At 38.6% G+C, this 26,215-nt stretch overlaps 1 protein-coding gene across 7 annotated transcripts in view; it reads right to left on the bottom strand.

The window, feature by feature from the left end:
• Nucleotides 1-6,425: 6,425 nt before the first annotated feature.
• Nucleotides 6,426-26,215, bottom strand: part of LOC126213306 (zinc finger protein 99-like) — a 107,907-nt gene continuing 88,117 nt past the window's right edge. For 4 of the 7 annotated variants that reach the window (XM_049940990.1, XM_049940989.1, XM_049940987.1 and 1 more), the window contains one exon: nt 15,411-17,530. In XM_049940990.1, the coding sequence (XP_049796947.1) occupies nt 16,006-17,530 (1,525 nt within the window). In that variant the 3' untranslated portion in view covers nt 15,411-16,005. Of the gene's footprint in view, nt 6,591-7,247; nt 7,493-15,410; nt 17,531-26,215 lie in introns of those variants that run through there. The other 3 variants (XM_049940992.1, XM_049940993.1, XM_049940991.1) reach the window with 3 other exon arrangements.

Raw genomic sequence — 26,215 nt, forward strand, 5'->3', positions numbered from 1 at the left:
GTGAAAGAGTGAGAGGTATTTCAGGAAGTGTGCCACACACATATTCACAACAGAAAAATATCTGTGATAAAGTAGCAGGCTGTCACTTATCGACTAGCCCTATAGCAAGCAGTAAATCAGCGAACGTGGATGGGTGTTGCTGTGCTATTTGACTTTAATTTTTATCTTCCTTGTACAGCCAGGTAGGAACTGTGCATCTGCATCGATGGATTATGGTATTGGGAGATCTACCTATACATTTATACTCCACAAGCCACCCAATGGTGTGTGGCGGCGGGAACTTAACATGCCACTGTCATTACCTCCCTTTCCTGTTCCAGTCGCGTATGGTTTGCGGGAAGAACGACTGTCTGAAAGCCTCCGTGCGCGCTCGAATGTCTCCAATTTTACATTCGTGATCTCCTCGGGATGTATCAGTAGGGGGAAGCAATATATTAGATACCTCATCCAGAAACGCACCCTCTCGAAACCTGGGCAGCAAGCTACACTGTGATGCAGAGCGCTTCTCTTGCAGAGTCTGCCACTTGAGTTTGCTAAACATCTCCATAACGCTATCACGCTTACCAAATAACCCTGTGACGAAACGCACCGCTCTTCTTTGGATCTTTTTTATCTCCAATGTCAACCCGACCTGGTACAGATCCCACACTGATAAGCGATACTCAAGTATAGGTCGCATGAGTGTTTTGTAAGCCACCTCATTTGTTGATGGACTACATTTTCTAAGGACTCTCCCAATGAATCTCAACCTGGTACCCGCGTTACCAACAATTAATTTTATATGATCATTCCACTTCAAATCGTTCCATATGCATAATCCTAGATATTTTACAGAAGTAACTGCTATCAGTGTTTGTTCCGCTATCATATAATCATACAATAAAGGATCCTTCTTCTATGTATTCGCAATACATTACATTTGTCTATGTTAAGGGTCAGTTGCCACTCCCTGCACCAAGTGTCTATCCGCTGCAGATATGTGGATCATCCTCCAAACAATGACGAGAAAAAGCTGAAAGCATTAACAAAGCCTTGGATCCCATTGGATACTTTCAAGTATCTAGCCACTGGCAAGAATAAGCATTCTTTTCAATGTCACTGGAATAAAATACACTCATGGTTTGTTTATTCAGATGTCATGCAGGGAGCATTTTGCAAAGTATGCATTTTGCTTGGAAAATTGTGAAGTCGTCCAGGTCAGCAACAACTTGGAGCCTTTGTTAGTAAGCCATTTACTAACTGGAAGAAAATTTTAGAGAGCTTTGATCACCATGCACATACGAAATATTATAAATTTGTTGTCAAGAATGCATCAAGTTTTGTGAAGGCTGCTGAAGGCAAATAACTTGGTGCTACAGAGTCAGTCAATGTGTAAAACAGTAAAATTGCTGAAGAGAACAGAAAAAGTTGAAAGCCAATGTGAAAACAATTCTTCTGTGCAGAAGAGAGGAAATTGCCCTGAGAGGAAGCAGTGATTCTGGAGAAGTTGGAATCAATGAACCTGTCATATCCCTGAAAAGTGAACATCCATTTTGGGACACTCTCTATACCTCTTCACTTTGTTTTACACCTATTGTGCAGCAGACCCTGTTTCTTTAGGAAATTCTTTACAATAATTGGGTACTGTGAGAGTCTCTCCCATCATGTTCTGTTCTACTGTGTACACATCTGTCCAGTGCATGGTCAACTGTTCTTTTAAACTTTAGACACACTTCGTCTATATGCTCCTGTCCTCAGCTACAAGTGTGAAGTTTCTCATTGTGATACAACACTACTACTTCCTTATCTAGTTTACTGAACACATAAATCTGTCTATCGGTTTTTGTTGCATTTGGTACTTTAGTAATCATTGCTGATATTATTTCCTCACGGTCAGTAATAGCAGTTTGGATAAGAACGTCCTCAAAGAGTTCAAAATGGCTCTGAGCACTATGGGACTCAACTGCTGTGGTCATCAGTCCCCTAGAACTTAGAACTACTTAAACCTAACTAACCTAAGGACATCACACACATCCATGCCTGAGGCAGGATTCGAAACTGCGACTGTAGCAGCTGTGCAGTTCTGGACTGAAGTAGCTAGAAACCGTTTGGCAATTTTTGTAGTCTCTGGTTCAGACCTTCCATTTGACTAAGAATGAGGGCATTGTGATCTGTTCTGGGGAAGATCCTGCAGATTGTGAGCATCAGTGAAACAAGACTGTATTCTCAGCCTTTTCGCTGAAAAGATTCAAGTATGACCTTGAAAGGAATCAAGCATGACCTTCGAAAACAGACAAAGAGCATCATTTGTTCCAATGTACACCACAATCATCAGTTCGTTTCACACTTTTCCCTCAATGACTGCCAGAATAGCCTCTTTGTCATACTGAAGGAGACTTCCATGCATACACAGTGTGTGCACGTGGTGTTCCTTCTCATTCCTTGCTGACATTTCCCTAAGGGGTACCATTATTCGTCATATGTCGACTATTAGGCTCAGTTCCTATTTCAGATGCGCAGCAGCTCGAACTTGTAGGTTAGGGGAATGAATGCAACGCTCTGAACTGTCCACAGTGCCTGTCTCGCCTGTGGAGGACACCTAGCACACGACTCACAGTCCCAGACTGTATCCATAGAAGAGGATGGTACTTGATGTACCGCTGGTATGTCTGGCTGTCCTCCCAACACACACATTCGCCACATCTTTCAGTCACTTGACAATAGTCAGAGTGATTTCCAGCTGCTTATAAATAGCAATTAACTCGTGCCATGACCGAGAACGATAAAAAAGTGGAGTGCCACTGTGCCAAGTGCAATATTTTGTAGAAGAGTAAACAACTAACTCGAACTAAGCTTGCTGATTATCTTTTACTTTATGGGTCAGATCCTCTACAAATATTACCAGTAACCCTCTACAACTAAAGCGATTAACAGCCAAAACGAGATATGTATAACAAGAGAAAAATTCAGTACTAAACTTACAGTTTTTCTGAAACTGTTTTTCAGGTTCTTTCACTAACAATTTCGAAGTTCGTGTTAATTAAGATCAATGCAGACAATATAATTTACTCCTGTTAAAAAAGAAATACACTGAAGAGCCGAAGAAATTGGTACACCTGCCTAATATTGTGTAGGGCCGCCACAAGCATACAGAAGGGCCATAACACGACATGGCATGGACCTGACTAATGTCTGCAGTAGCGCTGGAGGGAACTGACACCATGAATCCTGCAAGGCTGTCCATAAATCCGTAAGAGTGCATGTGGGTGGAGATCTCTTCTGAACAGCACGTTGCAATGCATCACAGATACGGTCAATAATGTTCATGTATGAGGAGTCTGATGCCAAGTGGAAGTGTTTAAACTATGACGAGTTTCCCAATAGCCATTCATAGCAATTCTGGACATGTGGCAGAATACTGCTGGAAGAGCCCAAGTCTGTCGGAATACACAATGAACAGGAATGGACGCAAGTGATCAGAGATGCTGCTTAAATATGTGTCACCTGTCAAGAGTTGTATCTAGATATACCAGGGGTACCGTATCACTCCAACTGCACAAGTCCCACAGCATTACAGAGCCTCCACCAGCTTGAATAGTCCCCTGCTGACATGCAGGATCCATGGATTCATCATGAGGATATCTCCACACCTGTACATCTGCTTGATAAAATTTTAAATGAGACTTCTCCAATCAAGCAACATGTTTCAAGTCATTAACAGTCCAATGTCAGTGTTGTAGTGCCCAGGCAAAGCGTAAATCTTTGTGCTGTGCAGTCATCAAGGACATGCGAGTGGTTAACAATGTCAGGAAATGATACCATCCTCCTCCTCATCACCACCACCACCACCACCACCACCACCACCACCACCACCACCACCAATGCCAGTATCAAAACTTCTTCCGACAGACCTTGACACTGGGGTATTGCTCTGTCCACTGACAATCTATGTGGATTCCATGGTATGAAAAGCCTTCTGCAATGTCCTGCTGACCATTCTGGTAAGTGTGAACTGACCTTTATGGCTTCATGACTGACAACCACGAAAAGGGAGTTGTGTGATATTTTCCTTCAATTCTTGTGCTTTCTGGCATCGCCCTTGATTATTTAGACTTTGTGACTCTACATTTTCCTGTCTCATGCAGTATCACATTCATCCAAAGGCATCTCTGTGTTCCACTATGTAATACCGTCCAAAAATCTCTAACTGTATTTGGGTAATTAATAATCATCAGGATGCCTTAAAAAGGAAAATATAAATTTCATGCAAAATTTTTGTCCCTCTAGGTGCAGTATCAGGGGGCGCTGGATATGCATGGAAAATTGTATCTGATACATATGTTGACAAGTTTTGAACGTTTTTGGAGATTTATATGGTTTTAAGATTTTTTAAGACAAAGGTGATAATGATTTTCAAATTTGTTATGGCAACGATACTAAGATGAATATGTTGAGAAGGTTTTACAATCATGAGATAAAACCAATTGTAGCAATAGTACCCAAAGCAGGCCAGGGAATTTGAACTTGACATGATAAAATCTGTTTTCAGTTATAAGTGTTAGTTTCTGTAATACACTAGTAAATAAAAACTAACATACTTGACCCACTGCTTTCAAACCACTTATTTTTTAGCTTTCTTTATAAGTATTTTAAGAGCAGGTCTTGTTAGTAGAAATATTATTTTGTTCATTTAATCATCTGGTTGCTCCAAATTTTATGGAAAAGAATATGTAACTATTTTGTTTCAACAAATTTTTGAGAAGTGAATTGGTTTTCACATTCATCATGTGTAGTGCAAAATGAATGCATAGTCCTGTGTTTGTTAGTATAGATGTCATTTTCATGTAAGTTGCACAGTATTTTCATATCAGAAGTAGTCTCCTTTTTGAACTTTTTCCCATTCACCTACTGTCGAGATCTTTGCTAAAGCACCTTTTGTGCTAGAAATCAAATATTATGTCAACCACTACAACGTTTGTTAACTATTTTCTGTGTTTCTATGGTGCTGGATATTCAATTCGCCTTTTTTTTATAGTTATCAAAGACTCCAGATTTCACACATTTTATATATCAAGAATTCTTTGGGACTTTCAAGGATGCGCCACATTGGCCTTGCAATCCATTCCTTTTTGAAATCTGCTATTTACGTTAGAGTAGGCTCGAAGGACGAGAATTCATCAGTTTTTTCTGTCAAAGGGACTTTGTTTTATTGCATCCATCAAAACTGGCGTCCCCATTTCTAAACCTTTGTTGTATTTGACTAACACATAACCGTGGGGGGCACTCTTAATAGCTTATCCACTGCCAAATTTCTCTTAAGTTAAATCCAGTGTGCCATCTTTCGCCATTCTTAATTCAGAGTGCCCCATGTAACAAACGGAAACATTGCACATATTTTCGGTTTTAAGATTCGCTGTGTGTTCGACAAGAGTGCCTATTCTCTCTAGAGTTTCTTTGTAAAGCTTACACAAGTATAATTATCTCTGTGTTTATGTTAAGTGAAACTAAAGTGGTCTCTTGCACTGCTTACTTACCTTAAGTGCCACAATTTGTAACCAACAGCCGATCTGATATGTTCTAAATCTCTTCTTAGCAATTCCTTGAATTTAAACATTTGTCATTTTGGTGCATCTCTGCTATGTTTTCAATGTAGGCAACTAGCCTCAGAGACGTTGGAGAGCATTTTTCTGAATCCACTGTTCCATCACATACTGTTACAAATCATTGAAAGGTTAGTGGCCATCGTTTGGGACAAACTACTATAGTGGAAATGCGTGTTGAAGTACGAAAAAGTTAAATATAGACATACAAACTTACCAAACACTATTTATAAGGGAATAAATAGGGCTTGTTTACTATATAAGTTTCTTTCTTTGTTGTGTGGTCTTAAGCCCAAAGACTGCTTTGGTGCAACTCTCCATGGTGTTCTATCCTGTGCAACTCTCTCAATCTCTAAATAACTACCGCAGCCTATATCTTTCTGAATCTGCATGCTGTCTTCATCTCTTGGTCTCCCTCTACTATTCTGACCTCCACTCTCCCACTACAGCTCCCTCCAGTACTAAACTGGTGGTTCCTTGATATCTCAGAATCTGTCCTATCAACAATCCCTTCTTCTGATCAGGCTGTGCCATAAATTTCTCTTCTCTACAATTCTTTTCAGTACCTCCTCATTAGTTATGATAGTCAGGATCATCACATGATGTTGATATGACAGAGGGTGTACTGATAGTTATTCATAATATTTGTTTCATCTTTACACTGTAAATACTACATAACAATATAGTAGGTTAAGTTGATTTTTTTAAAGCAAGATTTTGAATAACCACCAATACAGTTTGTCATTTATATTCCCTGTTTTAATATTCTAATGGAGATTACTTCACTTAATTTCTGTGGGAAACTCCATATTCTAAGTGATGAGAATGTTAAAATGGAAGGTTAAGGAACCAAAATTTAAGCTTCATTGTGAGAAGCATGTTGTGAATTAGAGCTCTGTTTTTACCTGGTGGTTACACTTAGTCTTTCAACTACTTATTCCTGAGAAAATATCATTTGTTTCTGTTATTACTAAAGTAGATCATCCACCAGTAGCATAATATCAACAGGACCTGAAGCAAAAATGTGCAAACAAATAATTGTACAAAGTAATTTAGTAATATCACAATAAGAAAAATTACACAATTTAAATTTACTCATTTTCATTCCCAGTTGCAACCAAGATTTATTATGCTCGTACACAAGATGCAAGACCAGAAATGCCAAGTAGGCCAATGTCTTAAATGTTTAAAAGCCAGTGTAATACTAGAGATGTCAATACATTACTACATTGCAAAATCCAAAAAGATAGTGTTAACACATACAAAGGCACATAGTTGAAAGTGGTGACATATTCCCTCCCCTTAAGGGGAGATGGAAGGCAATTGTTATCCCAATTCTGCCAATGCCATTTTACCTTTTGAATAGGTATGCTTTTCAAAAGGACTATAAGTGATAAAACAATGAAATTTTGACTGCATATATATAAAATATATGCCTCAATTTACAAGTAAAATTAACATATTTCTTATGATTTTGAAGGAAAAAGTATTCTTTCACTGGAAAAATTTAACCTTTTTGTAGATGAATTATTATAAAACAGTTTCTTATTGTTTGGTGGCTCTCAATTTACTTGTAATAACTTATTTCCATCTGCAGTACAAACTGACCAAATTTCATGTTTCTAACCCCATTAGTTTATCAAATAATGGTACCTGAAAGTAAAAAAAATGTAGTTTTAAGAAAAATCCATTTAAAGTTTAATATTGCAATTCTGGTATAGTTATTGATGATAATTACTTACCACTAATATTTTCCTGCACCATACTTAGCATCATCTGAATCATTTTGATATTTTCTTCTCTTGGTCCCGCTTATTTTCTGTTTGGCTTCTTTTGTGCATTTTAAATTAGCAGTATCTGCTTTGCTGATTCTCTCTGTATGTATTTGCACCAAGGATTTTGCAGTATTTCCACTAGATTTTATGACCAATAATTCCAAAACACAGTTTTCCAATTACAACATCATTGAAGTATAAAATAGCATCAAACATCAAATATGTAAGCTGAACAAATACAATTTTTGGTAGCTGGTTCCAAATGACAGAATTCATACATTCATTTAAATTTTGGGTTTTCCCATGAAGACATTTCTTCAACAAGGAATCTTTACAAAGGTGTCTAAATACGGGTTTAATTTCATTCATTACTGATGCAGGTAAAGAATGTTTGTGGTCATATCTGGCACTTCTCCTGTACTTGCACAAAGTGTCAGGATCATTCGGGCAGACTGTGCACTGGGTTTTCATTTGAGGAAAGTTTATGAAAAAAAGATAGCCCATACAGCTTTTTTCATGTTTTCTAAATTCCCTACATTTCTTCTTGTGGCCAAGCCATAATAATTCTGTAATCTATTTCAACATTTGTCAGGCGACCTTTACCACTTATCTTCTTACCATCTTCCAATACTATTTTTTACGTTTCTTTCAATAATCTTCTCAACCTAGACCCCATTCTCTTCTGGACAGGCCTAATACACTAATTTAGAAATTGTGACATTAGGACCACAAGGTTGTTCTGCATAAGCCTAGTTGTCAGCATCCCAGATTGCACAGTGTCAGAAAACCATCATATCTCATGAAAAAATGGTCGTATTTATATAAAACAAGAACTGTTTCATGCAGGAAAGACCAGACATTTCAGATATGCTAAAATATAAAAATTGAATTTTTGAATCCCATTTGGCTTCTGTCTCTCCTTAATGACCACTACCTCAGGCTGCTATAGGTATCACGATATACCAAACCACATACCTTACACAAATAAGAAATAGACACAAAACCTAAAACAAATTTTTCATAGCAATAAACATTTTTAAATAAAACAAAAATGATCAGAAATTTCTGCATACATCGTACTTATTCACAGGAATTCTGAAAAATATACATCATCAAATCACATAATACAACAAAAGTAATTAATATGAAATCTTATTTGATGTACATTAGTACAACAAAAATTATGTATCTGGATTACATTTTGGAAGTTATTAATCACATTTCCAGCTCTCTCAAGCGTTGAACTAGTGTATTATAAGAGGCAGTGTCAAAAAAATAACCAGAATTATTTATTTAATGGAAAATACTGCTCACCTTTATTCAGACACTATTACAGACCTTCAAAGTAATATCTCAGGCAATACAGTTCCAGCATTCAGTCCAGTGTTCTAAAACACTCCCTGAAGCCCCTATCTGATAGTCTGTTGAGTACATCCGAAATTTGATTTTTTAGCTCTCAATGACTCTGAAAATAGCGTCCCTGAAGCTTTTTTTTTTTCACTGCAGAAAATAAGTGGAAGTGACATGGCGCTAGGCTCTATGTGTAAGGCTGATGTGGCCTAATTCAGTGACACTGTATTCACTGTATTCACTGCTAAAGCCTTCCCTTCCATTGTTCATACATTATCGCACAGCCTTCTGCTCATGGCAGCAAATATGTGTGTGCGCAATTTTGCTGCCAAAATGAATTATAGCAATGCAGCTAAAAAGACGAGGTGTGCGAAGTGCAAAAGTGAAATCGCTAAATATAATGAACATATTTCAAGTTTACAAAATGTAATCAATGACCTCGGAACAGAAAACGACTGCATGAAGTACGAAAATATGCAGCTGAAATCAAAGCAAAACATGGATGACCTACCAAAAAAAATGCCGACGATTTGGCTGAATGAAAGAAAGTATCCAACAACAGAACGCAGTAGGCGCAAAAATGCCACCGACAGTAAATGATACAAGGTTTGAGAATGTAAAAAAATTTAATATACTCTGTTCTCTTAACAGTTTTCCAATGAGTGACTCAGAACAAAAGCTGAATTCGAATGTTAAAGCGACCTTGGCAAACGTTCCAAAAAGTGTAAATTGTCATAAAAAAGTAATGTTTGATTTGTGAAGGCCAGAACTTCCAGCATTGAGAAGAGAAATTTCTGCTATGAATAAAACAAAGCGTGTTCATATTTTTGCAGACAGTCATGGAAGAGGTATGGCCAAAATGGTAAAAAACAGTTTCAATAATGCCGATGTTTGTGGAATCACGAAACCAGATGCGAAAATTCAGGAAGTTGTTGTAGGCTGCGATCCTGAAAGAGTAAAAAACTATTATGTGATTATAATAGGTGGTTCGAACAATGTAGCCTGCAATGAAAGTTTTGATGTTACACGATCACTCAAGGAGAAATTAATGGCGCTTCAGCATTCTACAGTATTTCTTGTGAACATTCCAAAGAGACACGACTTAATCCCACAGTCCTGTGTAAATTAAACTGTCTCTCAATCGAACTCTAAATTAGCAAAGACTTGTAAACAGTTTAGCAATACTTGTGTTGTAGATACGAGTAATTTTCAATGAGAGCTGTTTAGCAGACACAGCATGCACCTTAACAGGTCAGGTAAACAAACCTCACGTACTCCTTCAAATGCAGCAATCATGAAAAAAATCAACAAAATATCTCCTCAATCGGAACCTATTCCCCTTAACTGGCTCCAGCAATCCCATCAGACTAATTTTCAAGCTCAGAATTTCCATGAAACAGTTAACAATGGAGCCTATTGTTTCTGAGCCCACAAATACTTTTTTAGACAAAAGCAGCCACTTTCAGAAAATACCAAAGCTATGACAATTTTGCACCATAATGTAGGACAACTTATAAACAACGTTAATGAAATTTCTGTTCTTTCAGATGACCCACAACAGATAAAGGATGCCAATGTTTTATGCTTTATTGAACACCACATGAGAAATGTTACAGCTTAGTGGTTACTGTCTACCAACACATTACTGTAGGTATATCATGAAGAATGGTGGATTAGTAGTTTACTTAAACACTATTCAGAGCTCCCTCAGGGAACATAAAGGTGTTCGTAAGGCAGTTAGATTCCATCTTATCGCAAGTGTACTCAAAATCCAATGATCTAATAATTAAAGGTGATTTCAATGTAGATTTCCTAAATGAAAGCAATGGTAAAGCAGATCTACAACATCTAGTTGATTCTTATAATCTGACAACAGTAGTAAATTTTCCAACTAGAGTTACCAAGAATATATATATTTATTTTGTCAGACTGACAGTTCTTGGTAACTCTAGAGTGTGAGTGTGAGTGTGTGTGTGTGTGTGTGTACACTGATATTGTTGACTAATATATATGTCAAGAGTCAACAATATCAGTGTACATCCAGTTCTTGGCCTTTCTGATCATGGTGGTTGACTGCTTACTCTCACTGACATCATCAATCTGAGCAAGTTTTGAAAATTCTTGGGAAACTTTAAGGGGAAAAAAATCGATGAAATCCTCCAAAATTTCAACACCAACCTGCAAGTGATAGACTTGAGTCCAGTTTTCAATGAAACAGATGCGAACAAAATTATAATACATTTCTGAATGAATTTGTATCTATTTTTGAAGCTACAGTTCTCCCCCTCCCCCCAAAAAAAATAGAAACAGTACTTTAAACTCTGTCAATAAGACATGGATCACTGCAGGAATAAAAACATCCTGCAGAACAAAGAGGATGCTGTATTATTCCCTCAGAACTTGTATTGATCCAAAGAAATGTCAGCACCACAAACATTACTGTAGTATCGTAAAGAAGGTAATAAGTAAGTCAAAAAATATGTCCATTAAGTCTGAAATTGATAAGTCTGACAACAAAATAAAAACAATTTGGAATGTAATAAAGTGAGAAACTGGCAAAAAAAAAAAGTTATGGGGAACAGGACACTTGTTGAAATTAAACAAGGTACCAATATAGTAAAGAAACCTGAAATGGTTGCAGAAATCTTCAAAAGGCACTTTTTGTCGGCAGCAGAGAAGACAGGCTGTAAAGGTTCTATGGACGAGTCATTGGCTCTTCTACAGAAAGCTATCAGTAATAGACCCTCACAATTATCCTTACCTCATGTTACAGAAAAAGGGATTTAAAGAATTGTCATTTCATTAGAAGATAAAAAAATCTGTTGGTGTGGCCAATATTTCCTGTAAAATAGTGAAATATTGCTATAAATATATAAGTCCAGTCTTATGCAACGTACTCAATACATATCTGCAAGAAGGAATAGTCCCCAACAGGCCAAAACTAGCTGTAGTGGCACCATTCTTTTTAAAAAAGGCGAGAAAAACAATGTTACAAACTATCGCCCAATCTCCCTCTTAACCATCTTTTCAGAAATTTTTGATAAACTCATGCACAGGTTGATTGTCAATCATCTTTGCTTCCACAATATCCTAAACAAGCATCAGTTTGGATTTTGTGCTGGTCTTTCTACAGAACAAGCAGTATTCTGTTTCACCAACCAAGTTCTGGAAGCCATGAACAAAATAATGTCTCCAGTAGGTATTTTTCTGACCTCTCAAAAGCCTTTGAATGTGTAAACCACCTAATCCTTTTGAAAAAGGCAGAATATTATGGTTTGGGTGGTGCCGTTGGTTTGTGGCTCCAATCATACCTAAAGGACCGAAAGCAGACTGTACTGCTGAATGGCTCATCCAGAAAACCTGCCTCATCTGAGTGGGGCCGAGTAAGTTTTGGTGTGCCACAAGGCTCTGTTTTCGGTCCACTGTTATTTCTCATCTTCATTTATGATCTCCCACTTTGTTCTAATACAAACCACAAATTTACTCTTTTTGCGGATGACACTATACTTCTAACTGACGATTTTACAGACAACAATCTTGAACGAACTACGATTAAAGTTTTCAATGATATTGAAAACTGGTTTTCTTCAAATGGCCTCCCACTCAATACAGATAAAACCCTTTATATGAGATTCCATACTCCACAAAGAAATTAAGTGCAGAGATCAAGAAATACAAAAAGCTGAGGATACAAAATTTCTGGGTGCTTATAAAGACAGCAAATGTAACTGGTCAGCACACATTCTTCATCTTTATAAAACACAAAACACTTAGCTCAGCAATATTTGCACTATGGGTAATTGTTTCAGTGGATGAAGTAGACACCATTAAGGCTTCGTACTTCGGCTATTTTCAGTCATTAATGTCATATGCTATTATATTGTGGGGGAATTAACATCTTGCAAAGAAAATTTTCACTGCACAAAAAAAAGAAACATTAGAATAATGAGTGGTGTTCATCACAGGCACTCTTTCCGCACTTGTTTCGAAAGATGGGGATCCTTAACACCTCCTCACAACAGCCTTACTATGGTTCAAAAAGGAGCTTATTACTCCAGCATTAAGCTTTTTAATGCTCTCCCACCACACACCAAATGCCTTCACAAAATATTGCCAGCATTCAAACTCTCAAGGAGTACCTGATAGAGAAATCTATATTCAGTTGATGAATATGTGAATGAAAATGTATATAATCACTTAATTTGTGTTGTAAACTTAATATAATTAATTTTATTTTGAGTACTATCATAGGCATAAGACAATTATTTATTGGTATTCTTTTATTTCCTTTGCAATATTTAGTTTATCTTGACTCTTGTATATATTGCACATCCTTAACATGTGAAACAAAAATGTTCTGTTAACTGAATGTGCTGTTGTTTAGCAGATATCTTATTTAAATTTTATCTTTCATTTACGTAAGATATCTTTCAACTGTGTACAATCTGACACATTGCATATCATTGCTATGTTACTCATCCTTAACATATGAAACACAATTTCTCTTAATTGATTGTGCTGTTGTTTAGTTGATTTTTATTTACATTGTATCTTTTTATACAAGTTACATTTTAACTATGTAGACTCTGACATGTTTCATATAATTGCGATTCACTCGCTACCAGGATCAACGGAACATGAAATGAAATAAAAATAAATTATAAAACTGATCACACAAGGCACACACTTTGCTATACCCTAGAACAATATCTTCAGTTCATCCATAGGATATGTTCATAATCTCAGCAATCTTTGTTAAGAATCAAGGATGGTCTTCCAACAACATGACATCAATCATGTGGACATTGGTTTCAGTCTTCAAAGTGAGTGCCTTTCGGGGTGTGGAGAATCTGCAAAGGTCATTTTTATCCTTCCAAAATCGTTCTTGCCACTCAAAAACTTGTTTTCCCAGTGGCCTGCCTTTTGTAGGCTCCCTCCAACACTTCCTATGTTTGTGATGGAGTTTTGTGAAGAAGAACGCAAATCTAATTGACATGCCTGCTGTAACTTGAGATCCATGTTGGGGGTGCAGTAAACAAGCCCCTAAACTTTCCATGTTTGTCTCCAACTGCACTCTGGCAGGTGACTGTATAAAGTATTATGTCACTCAGGGTCAGATATCTCCAGTATTTCCAATACCTATCTCAAGTGTCAGTGCTTTAGAACATAAAAAAATAATTCTGGTTATTTTCTTACACCACCACATACAAGCAACTGGAACTGGAGTCTAATACTAGATGGTGCAGTTGTTGACCTATTTATTTTTGTGTAGAGGTTACACACCATTAAACAATGAACAAATAACTAAAAGTTTTGATGCATGATACTAATCTTCATTAACTCTAATACATGAATCATGTGCAGAACTTTGCAATATAAATGAGAAATACAGCTCTCTAATAGAAAGTAGTGTAGTGGTATAAAAGCCAACCAAGCATGATAAAATTGTTAGAATACACATTTTACCAACTGAATCGTGTGTGTGAAGATACACTGATGAGCAAAAATACTATTATTACTGCCCACCAGGAGATCAAATGCCACCTGGCAGCATTTTGCAAGTGAATCGATAAGGAACATATATATGCACACAAGAAATGAATGGGGAAATATTCTGGTGATGATATGGACTGCAAAACTATACATTCACTGACATGACTGACTTTGACAAAAAGCTGACAGTTATGGCCTGGCACCTAGAAATAAGCACCACAAAGTGGTGAAGCTGGCTGGCTGTCAATGTGCTACTGTTGTGAGCATCTACAGGAAGTGGTTGATGGATGGTGAAACCAATGTTTGCAACAAGTTCTAGCATGTCCCCACCTCATCAAAGTACACGGAGGTCCAAAGCTTCCCCCTCTGTAAATCAGAATAGCCAGTCATGTGTGGCAGATCAGAGGACAAAAAGCTATGCTGGTGTTGGTACCAGAGGTTCAGAGCCCACCATTTACTTCCCACTGTTAAGCCTGGGGTCTCCAGAAGGTAAGACCACTGTGTGTGCCCATGCTCATCCTACAACATGATCAATTGACTGCACTGGACATGTCATAAATAGGATTGGACCACAAACAAAAATATGAATGCCCTGACTAGATGAGTGATGTTTCTTGGTACACCAGATTGGTGGTGTCCAGATGTATCATCATACAGATGAATAGCTGCTCAAATCAGGCACCACAGCACAAATTCAGGCATATACAGGCTGTATTATGCTATTGGGGGACATTAACCTGGACTCTTGTGGGACATGAGGCAGAACCTCAAGGCACAATGAAAACTGTGGACTTCATTATTGCAACTGCCTGCATCCCTTCCTGACAAGTGTCTTTACCAAGTGTGATGGCATCATCCACCACAATAACTGTGTCACAAGGTCAGGATTGCACTGAAGTGGTTTGGGATGCATGACAGCTCATGCTGATGTGTTGGCCACACAATCTACCTGATATGACCTCAATGAAGCACATCTGGAATGCTATCAAGTGTCACTCAGCACACGCAAACCACTGTTCTGTAACTAACTGAAATTGTGTGACCTATGTCTAGTGCAACATACTTCTGGAAACCGTCCATAGCATGCAAAACCACTGATACACTCTGTCCAAAATGTAGCACAACACATTAAGTAGATGGTCATTAAGTTTGGCTTATTACTGTATGCTTGCTATCATCACATATTTCATAATGGAGAATTAGTGCTAAACCTCAGCATAACTGTATATCAGGTGCTAGTATTGAGAAACCATGCTGGAGTAAAATAACTGCTATTCTCATTTCTGTGATCTTTCTCCAGTGTTCTACTAATTTGTATGGGTGACAGATGTGCCATTGATATTATAATTTTTTCTGTCTCTGTGCCTAATACATACAGACAGCTTCAAAAATTTTTAAATCATAATACCTATTGAAAAATAATCAACCACTACCCTACTATAGCATATCTCCCGACTGAATACTGCATCACACAATATGATTACTGCCATAGGTGAACTATTCCTCACATATTACTAACTTCTGGTCTATGTCTGACAGGAACATAGCACCATTAATCACAAAGAAAATTCAATTTCTGTGACTCATCTGTAGTATTTAGTACAGAAATTTCCTGAAACGTTAAATTGCTGAGACGGGTTAGTCCTACTGTCGTATTATTGATGTCTCTCTAACGCACATCTGTGCATTTCTTCACAATTCTGGCACTTGTTAATAATTTTACATAACAAATAAAACGTGTGTACCCTTCATTATACATGCTTTATTGTTTAGCCCTTGAGAGCATTGACTAGAGAAAATTAATTCAATCAAGTGTTACATATATGTGGTTTATAATCCGTATGTAGCAATGAATGCCTCTTAAGATGACCCCACTGGGTAAAAGATTTCCCACAAATAACACATTTATGTGGTCTAACTCCAGTGTGTATTAACAAATGCTTCTTCAGTGTACTCAACTCAGTAAATGATTTGCCACACACACAACATTTCTGAGGTCTTATACCTTTGTGTATCAATGCATGTGTCCTGAGATTATGCAGATGAGTAAATAATTTGCCACAAACATGACATTTGTGGGGTCTCAGTCCTGTGTGTATTAATATGTGCTTCTTAAGATTACCCGCTACAGAGAAAGATTTGCCACATGTGTCACATATGTGTGGTCTCTTTCCAGTGTGTATCATTGCGTGTCTCTTCAGATCATGTAAGGCAGTAAAAGAATTACCACAAATATCACATTTATGTTGTCTCGTTCCGGTGTGTATTAATAAATGCTTCTTCAGATGACCCAGCTCAGTAAAAGATTTGCCACAAATATCACATTTATGTGGTCTCAATCCAGTGTGAATAAATATGTGCCTCTTGAGATCACACGACTGAGCAAAAGACTTGCCACAAACACCACATGCATGCGGTCTCTTTTCAGTGTGTATTAATATATGTCGCTTCAGATCACAGACCAGAGTAAAGGACTTGTCACAAATATCACATTTGTGGGGCCTCAGTCCAGTGTGTGTCAAAGCATGTCTCTTGAGATTATGTAAACGATTAAAAGAATTGCCACAAATATCACATTTGTGTGGTCTCGTTCCAGTGTGAACCAAAGAATGTCTCTTGAGATGACCCGACTGAGTAAAAGACTTGCCGCAAACACCACATTTGGGTTGCGTCTTTGTTGTAAGTAGTGCAGTGTGGTCAACAACATTACCCATTGCAGAGGTAGTTCCATAATCATCATATCTATCTTGTTCCTCAGCACTGTGTGTAATAGATGTTGTATGTCTGCCATATATATCATTAAAGGATTTCTTGGAAATTTTACAAGTTTCCTTGGATGAAGGTTGCTTCTCCATCTGTTTAGTGACAGACACTTCTTTATCACCTTCGAAGAAGTTGTTTCTGTAGTCATCGCTGCTGTCAAATTTCTTGTTATTGTCAGGAGATAAAGCTTTGTCATTCTCACTCATTTTCAAATGTTTGTTTAAGGTGACGTGACTGGGAAAAACCTCACCACATGACTTACAAACATATGTAGGTGGCTGTACACCATCAATGTGGATAAAGACATGCATTATGAGTTTGTATTTTGAAGGAAAGCTCTGTAGGCAAAAACTACAGCAAAATGTATCAAAATCCTTTTTCCTTAAACTACATTTTAGAATGATGCTGAATAGGCTATCTTTTACTGAGGTCAATCCATGTGTATGAGGTCCAACCATAGTGAAATCTGGGGACTTCTCTGCACCCACCTCCAGCTCATTGTACACCACTTCTTGATTTACAGTTTCTTCAAATGAAATGCCACAACTCTCGCTATTATTTTGAATCAGCCTGCAGAATAAGGAGAATAGTGTTAAATATTTGCTTGTGAGGTCCACAAAAACAATATTTCAGTGTCCACAAAATCCATGACTATAACCTAAAAGTAATGAAAGTGTGCACACAAAAAAATTACAATGGCAGTGAATGTTAATGAAATAGAATAACCAAGGTATTCTACCTAAAGGCTATAATTTTGTTAATTTAACGACTTTTCATAAATACAATGGCCAAAGGAATTTGAATAGTGATTAACTTTAATCACTGCTGACTTAACTTGCAAATTTTTTTGTAGATATTGCAATGCAGAAATGTCATTCTTTTTTAACATACAGTGCTGAAAGCTACTGTATGACACCAATTCCATATATTTACATAACAGAATGCCTGTGTGTTGAAAAATTCTAAAAATAGGTTTAACCACTTGACCATGTCCTACGCGATGGGTCTGGGATCTGTTATTGTGTTTCCACTGTGCTCTACAAAGTGGATTTGGGATATGCCCATTGCCTCCCTGCACATGCTCTCTGAACTGAGTCGGGGCTGCCAGATAGTGGTGTGTTGCACGTTCGACGAACGGGTAATGCCGTCAAAGCACGCATGATCCTCATCTTTGCAAGATGAAGGCACTGAAAGATTATACAAATAAAAGTGGTAATAAATGGTCCAGTTACAGTTCTTGAAGCAATAGAAAACTCATGACGATGTGGACTTTAACGATGGATATAGGAGTGCGCATATAGCAAAGCAACAAACTAACTGCTAACTCCAGGCATTGTTCTACATAATGTGGTCTGTTAATTGTAGTGTGGATAGGACTACATTTGCATTTATGGGGACACCAGGTGTAAAAATTCATTTTACAGATCCTACAAATGCATCTGATGGTTTCAGATTTTTTGGTGATGGGTTGCTAGTAATGGTAACTAATGAGATTAACAAATATTTTAAATGCTGCATATCTTCACATGTGGACACACTGAAACAATAATTGTTTATGTGTGCGAATAAGTACCGACAGACAGAGGGGAATTGCATTAGTTGATTACTCTGTTATTCCTTTAAGGCATAATGCAAGTACCTTATTTTGAAGTGTATTACTCAAGGAAAGGAATTCTTGAAACACCAATTTTCCAAAAAGTAATATTTTGATGTAGATTTTGTCTTCCGTTGGAGTTCCGTCATTTCAATATTAGTTTATATTCCTGCTAAATTCCTGGCGTTTCAAGAATTCCTTTCCTTGAGTAATACATTTCAAAATGTATTACTGAATAGGGTACTTGCACAATGCCTTATAGGGATAACAGTGCAATCAACAAATGCATTTTGCCACTGTTTGTTGGTACTAATTTGCACATATACAACTATCATTTCAATGTGCCCACATGTGAAGTTATGAAGTATTTAACATTTGTTCATCTCATTAGTTACCATTACAAACAACCCATCATCAAAAAATGTGAAAATATTCCTGATAAAGAGAAGCCTTTTCCCAAACAAGAATTATATATTGACTAGTCTCTTACTATGAAAGAGCAGGTCTCTCTCTCTCTCTCTCTCTCTCTCTCTCTCTCTCTCTCTCTCTCTCTCTCTCTCTCAAATAATATATACAAAATAACCACACTCGTGGCAATAAAATATGCTTGTACAATAACGAGAAAGTTGCTATTTATGTCACTTTATAATATACACACTATAATACACTGCATTTGTGCCCCAATATAGTGGATACCCTCTTTCATCTAAAGTTACTTACCATTTTTACACACAGTATAAGTCCCCAATTATCTGGTTTTCTTGTCTCTGAAAGCCCTGACTGTACTGGCAGAGTTATAAGTAACAAAGGCAATACCACCTAGTCTGAGGGAGGTAAAACATAGGAAGGGAAAGTTGCAACTTTTTGCAGAGGAGAATGTGATGTGATGAGACAAAAAAATGTTTACACAATTTATAGTATTTAGAGTGATGAACTACAATGAACTGAAGACAAAAAAAAAACAGCTACAAGTTATCTTCAAAGAAAATGACACAAGAATGAGGACACTGTCTCTGAAAATATAATATAATGTAACTGCCATCTGATGCGTGTTGCAGCTCTGAATTAATACTTCTTGCACACGAAAATCTGAAGAATTTGGGAGACTACTTCCAAATGCAACATATTGAGAGCTTACTTTAAAAATGCAGTCCATTTCTCAATTCTCCCTCTCGGCAAAGTTTCAGCTCAAACATGATTAGTGGGATGACAATTTACTAAACATATTTCTTCGACTGAGAAGAAATAGACACTGCCAAGTGTGTTGGAGCAAAAGACATCAATGGAAAGTAAATAAGAGGAGCACATGTTCAATCTGAAGAGTGTGATGTTCAATTGTGTGCAGTACCATGTTATGAACCGTATGATATGGAAATTAATTTCTAAACAAATATTGTACAAGAAAACTCTTGTATGCATTAGCTCTTCTACTGAAAAGAATCATAAATTACTTGGCACATTAAAACTGTGCGCCACGTCAGGATTCAAATGGATGGCGTAACATGGGTTTGTCTGGATTAACATGTGCCACTTTTATCCTCTTATGCTGATGAAAGATGTTCATAAAAAACTTGAAATGTTATTCAGGTAGATGTTAAGTGTGGGATGTTCCACTGTGCGTGTTCTTCTTTGATGCAAGTGGAAATAGATGCCAAAGCATTCATCATGGCATAGCAGCAAGGCATGACAGCATATGGGTGTCTCCACCGGCTTTGGAGGCTCACTTATACTTTGGCATTGCAACTTGGCAGTACCTTGGAAGTCTTAGAGAAAAGGAGCACTGCCAAAACTGTAAACAATGCAACTGAGGAATGCAATGAGAAGTGTCATTCTGTCTAACGACAATGCATTATACATTCTAGGGCCTGCCAAAAGGAGACCAATCTAATACATTTTTTAAACTTATTTGACATTTTATGCACAAACCTTCAATCCCTTTCAAAGTATCCTCCACTTGCTCCAATACACTTGTCTACTGTATTTTCCATTTTTCAAAACATTGTTTACATTCGTCTTTCAGGTGTTTAACAGTGCCCATATTTCTGCTCTCCACATCAATAACATCAGCAAAACACTTCCATTTCACATCTCTCTTCATTCTACGGGGTGGTTCGAAAAGTTCTCGGAATATAGATCACTAAAACCTTTTTTTTATTTTTCAATGTAGTCTACTTGTAGATTAATGTACTTTGTCCATGTTGTTTCAGTACCTTGATCCCATCTCGAAAATGAGTTTCCTCCAGGCCTACAAATTAGATGTCAACTCTAGCTATCAATTCTTCGTTTGAAGTGAATCTTTGTCCACCAAGAAAAAATTTCATTTTTGGGAGGAGAGAGAAAAGTGATGGAGCCATATCAGGAGAATAAGGCACGTGTGGCAACAATTCATACCTTAGTTTGTGTAACTCTGCCATGGTGACTGCACGCGTTCTTGATTCAGAGTCAAGAGCCGTGGCACATATCTTACAGGTAATTTTTTCATTTCTAATTCTTCAGTTCAAATCTGATATAAACTTCAGATGAAATCTGGCAAGCATGAGCAATTTCACGCACTTGCTATCGGCGATCCTCCATTACCATTTTGTGCATTTTTGCAATGATTTCTGGAGTAGTGACACATCTTGGCTGACCACTGCGTGGGTCATCATCTAAACTCTCCTGACCAAATTTAAATTCATTTGCCCACTTGGCAACAGTTGAATATGAAGGGCCAGAGTCCCCCAGTGTATTCTAGAAATCAGCATGAATGTCCTTTCCTTTTATACTTTTCATTACAAAGTACTTAGTAACTGGTAAAATCTCTATTTTTTCCATCCTTACAAATCACTACGTGGGAACAACAAAAGAGCCACGTCACCGCCACAGCTCTCTTCCAAAAGCACTGAGGTGGCACGTGTTTACAGGCAACAGTCCAATTAATATTACATGAACAACTAGCACTGACCTCTCGTGGTGATTCCAAGAACTTTTCAAACCAACCCTGTACAAAACAAAACAAAAAGTCACAGGGGTTAAGGTCGGATGAGTATTAAGGAGCTGGGGTCATACCATTTTTGGTCAAGAACCATCATGCAGACAGGGTTCAATCACACAACTGTCACAAATCAGGCCGCTTCTGCTGGATACCGTTGCGCTATTTTTCCGAAAATTTCAATTAGAAAGTTTGGTCAACTGTGTGACCCTGCAGAGAAAACTGGATGACTCCCCTCTCACACAGAAAAAACAAACCAGCATTGTTTTAATGTTTGATTTCACTTTACGTGCTTTGTTGGAGTGAGGAACTTTGGCTTGATTGATGCTTTGATTCTGGATCATAAGCATAGCACCCAAGTTCTGTCACCTGTGATAATTTTTAAATAGAATGTTTTATCTCTTTCTGGACTCTTCTTTCACAGAACAGCATGCTTCCACATGACCTTGTTTTTGCTCAGCAGTCATCAGCTGTGAGACAAATTTGGCAGAAACCCTTTTCATTCCCGTATCTTCTCTCACAATTTGCTGCACTGAACTCCAAGTCACTCAACAGTTCCCCAATGTCCTCAATGGTCTGTCATCTATCTTTGATGGTGACTGCATGAATGTTTTCAACACTGTCACGTGTTTGGGCCGTGGAAGAACGATCGGAGTGAGGTTTCTCATCAACTGACATTTCACCATTTGTGAAATGAGAAAACTACTCAAACACTTTACTTTTCCCACATAGCATCATCCTTGTATGTCGTTTTTAACATTTCAAGAGTTTCTGTTCCACTTTCTCAGAGAAAAATGCAGAATTTCACCACCATACACTGTTCACAAAAATCAGCCATTGCAGAAACTACAATCACACAAAACATTTATCACAACAAACCCTGCTGAAACTAGTTCTGCCCTTCAGTGACAGTAGTCTGCTTACTGATTCTAGAATGTTCACTGTGTGTTCCTAGCACCAAAACACGGTACTATAAAAGCCATGTCCAATAAACAATTTGTTCGGTTGCTTTTGGGTACCCCTCGTACACGTTACAATGTATTGTGAGCTACAAGTTATGAGTGATCTGCACTCACACTCAATTATGTAAGTAATCACACAGTGGAAACGTTGCTGTTATAATGCAGAATATTTATCACAAATCTGATTGTCATTTCGGCAGTGTAAATAGACCAGAGCTTGCTTTCAGCACCCGCCCCAAATGCAAAACGAGAAGTCACATGGAACAGTTTAGAAGCACTGCGTAGCATATCCACTTAAGCAATTTAAAACAAAAATGGCGACTGAAAAATTATTTGTAAGGTAAAGATGGTACACAAATGCAGTCTAGTGACAGATCATACATGGAGTAATCCACATTCACTAACATACCCAGTAAAATTCCATTCTGGGGCATTAGTACAGGAGAAGAATTAGTTCTGTGAACAGGAGGCTGTACATTCAATCCAATATGCATGATGTATTATGTAAATTTTGTTTTATTACTGACGTGGCAGTAAATCAAATTCTTCACTTGGAATGATGTGTTACAACTTGCCTTGATAAATTACACATATGATGGAGATGTATTGAGGGGTATTTGCACAAGGTATGTTGCATATATTTCAACAGCTTTGCTCCAGTGGTGACACCAGTTGCAGTCACATTAGCAAAGTGAAGGACTGTCAGACTTGGCTAGCACTTGAATTGGTGACTGTATGTGCCTGCCAAGTGCTGTGGGGTGCACTCTTACAGATCTGATGATGGCAACATAAATTTGCTGGAACAAGTCATCAAAAATAAAATTGTTGTTAGCCATCTTGGGTGTCAAAGTTTTTATATCTGTATTTCATTTTGGTACAGATTGCCCCCATACTTGAGTGATGTCAAGTATACACAAAAGTAGTTCTCCTATTTTCATAATACACATAGCTGCTGCCAAAGTTTCAAATTGTTGACAAATACACTCCTGGAAATGGAAAAAAGAACACATTGATACCGGTGTGTCAGACCCACCATACTTGCTCCGGACACTGCGAGAGGGCTGTACAAGCAATGATCACACGCACGGCACAGCGGACACACCAGGACCCGCGGTGTTGGCCGTCGAATGGCGCTAGCTGCGCAGCATTTGTGCACCGCCGCCGTCAGTGTCAGCCAGTTTGCCGTGCCATACGGAGCTCCATCGCAGTCTTTAACACTGGTAGCATGCCGCGACAGCGTGGACGTGAACCGTATGTGCAGTTGACGGACTTTGAGCGAGGGCGTATAGTGGGCATACGGGAGGCCGGGTGGACGTACCGCCGAATTGCTCAACACGTGGGGCGTGAGGTCTCCACAGTACATCGATGTTGTCGCCAGTGGTCGGCGGAAGGTGCACGTGCCCGTCGACCTGGGACCGGACCGCAGCGACGCACGGATGCACGCCAAGACCGTAGGATCCTACGCAGTGCCGTAGGGGACCGCACCGCCACTTCCCAGCAAATTAGGGACACTGTTGCTCCTGGGGTATCGGCGAGGACCATTCGCAACCGTCTCCATGAAGCTGGGCTACGGTCCCGCACACCGTTAGGCCGTCTTCCGCTCGTGCCCCAACATCGTGCAGCCCGCCTCCAGTGGTGTCGCGACAGGCGTGAATGGAGGGACGAATGAAGACGTGTCGTCTTCAGCGATGAGAGTCGCTTCTGCCTTGGTGCCAATGATGGTCGTATGCGTGTTTGGCGCCGTGCTGGTGAGCGCCACAATCAGGACTGCATACGACCGAGGCACACAGGGCCAACACCCGGCATCATGGTGTGGGGAGCGATCTCCTACACTGGCCGTACACCACTGGTGATCGTCGAGGGGACACTGAATAGTGCACGGTACATCCAAACCGTCATCGAACCCATCGTTCTACCATTCCTAGACCGGCAAGGGAACTTGCTGTTCCAACAGGACAATGCACGTCCGCATGTATCCCGTGCCACCCAACGTGCTCTAGAAGGTGTAAGTCAACTACCCTGGCCAGCAAGATCTCCGGATCTGTCCCCCATTGAGCATGTTTGGGACTGGATGAAGCGTCGTCTCACGCGGTCTGCACGTCCAGCACGAACGCTGGTCCAACTGAGGCGCCAGGTGGAAATGGCATGGCAAGCCGTTCCACAGGACTACATCCAGCATCTCTACGATCGTCTCCATGGGAGAATAGCAGCCTGCATTGCTGCGAAAGGTGGATATACACTGTACTAGTGCCGACATTGTGCATGCTCTGTTGCCTGTGTCTATGTGCCTGTGGTTCTGTCAGTGTGATCATGTGATGTATCTGACCCCAGGAATGTGTCAATAAAGTTTCCCCTTCCTGGGACAATGAATTCACGGTGTTCTTATTTCAATTTCCAGGAGTGTATAATCATAACAATCACTTGTTTTGAGAATAGCGTGCCAAAACATGTCTGATTATGCTGTACTGCAAGAAAGCACCACAAAACACTGGAATAATTACACAGGTTTGGACAGACAGTGAAGTGCCAAAGAGGCCAGTAATACCAAGACAATGGTTACTTGGCTCAAGATACAACCTGGTCAGAAGGTTGAGGTACCTCAGATTTGTGTACGAGATATAATGAATATGCTTAGTATTATACCATTACTTTTTTGCTGTTCGTCTATCATGGTAATAGCCTCCAGCTCATACACAACAGTTTCTACAAATGAAAAATACTAACAGATAAAAGGTAACACAAAAGAAGAGAGAGTCAATGTTAAATTGTGCTCTGTAAGTGGCTTTTTGTTTGTTTTAGTGAGTACGCATCATCCATGGTGTTATACTTATACATCCACTTGAAACTATTTAACCTATACATCTGGTTAAATATATTTTCTATTGATTAATCAACCTGTTTACAATTATTCATCACAATGGTTAATAATATTAATTGCTTGGAATAGATTTACATTGTGTTGTGGATGCCACATACAATAAATCATTCTTTAACACGAAATCACAATAAAATGGACTCCTATCTGAAATCACCAGTCACCAAGTTAATGGAAAATATTGTATCGCACATATTTTCGTACTATGTGTTTAAAAAATACACCTATCTATGGCCTACACGTGAAATTTCTTATGCGCCACCTTCCAGATAGGCCATGTTATACAGAGTAGCTGCATACTGAACCCATGTTAGAGGTGGCTAAAAAACCTCATGCTTTCATAATTACTTTTCACTGAGAGAAACACAATCACAATTACATATACAACACTACAAGGTATTACCAGCACAGAGGAAGTTAGTGTGTTCCAGGTGTTACATTGTGCAGGCTGGAGTGAAACATTTTGAATCCAGGCAGGAAGTTGGTGAACAATTTCCTGGGTTCTACAGCACAGGTGAGCCACAAGATGACCCGACTTTTCATGTTATTTTGCTATCACCTGTGGAATATACAATCCTTCCTCACATAAGGGGCATCAAGAGTGTATTAGTGCACGAAGCACCTAGGTTTCTAGCCAGTTTTTATTTCAAGAGCCAGGAAGATTTATTTGGCATCTTCAAGTTCCTTCAACATCACTGCTACTCATGGTCATTTCCAGAACGATGGGGTGTATTTGACTTCTGGGAGTGTATAATCCAAATCTCATAGGAAGGAAGTGCAATTCTTTATGTAACACATTTGTGATTGATGTTCCTGAGAATAAAAATTGATATCTAAGTTTAATGCGGCACTG

The sequence above is a fragment of the Schistocerca nitens genome, chromosome 11, assembly GCF_023898315.1.
Source record: "Schistocerca nitens isolate TAMUIC-IGC-003100 chromosome 11, iqSchNite1.1, whole genome shotgun sequence".
Taxonomy (NCBI): Eukaryota; Metazoa; Arthropoda; class Insecta; order Orthoptera; family Acrididae; genus Schistocerca; species Schistocerca nitens.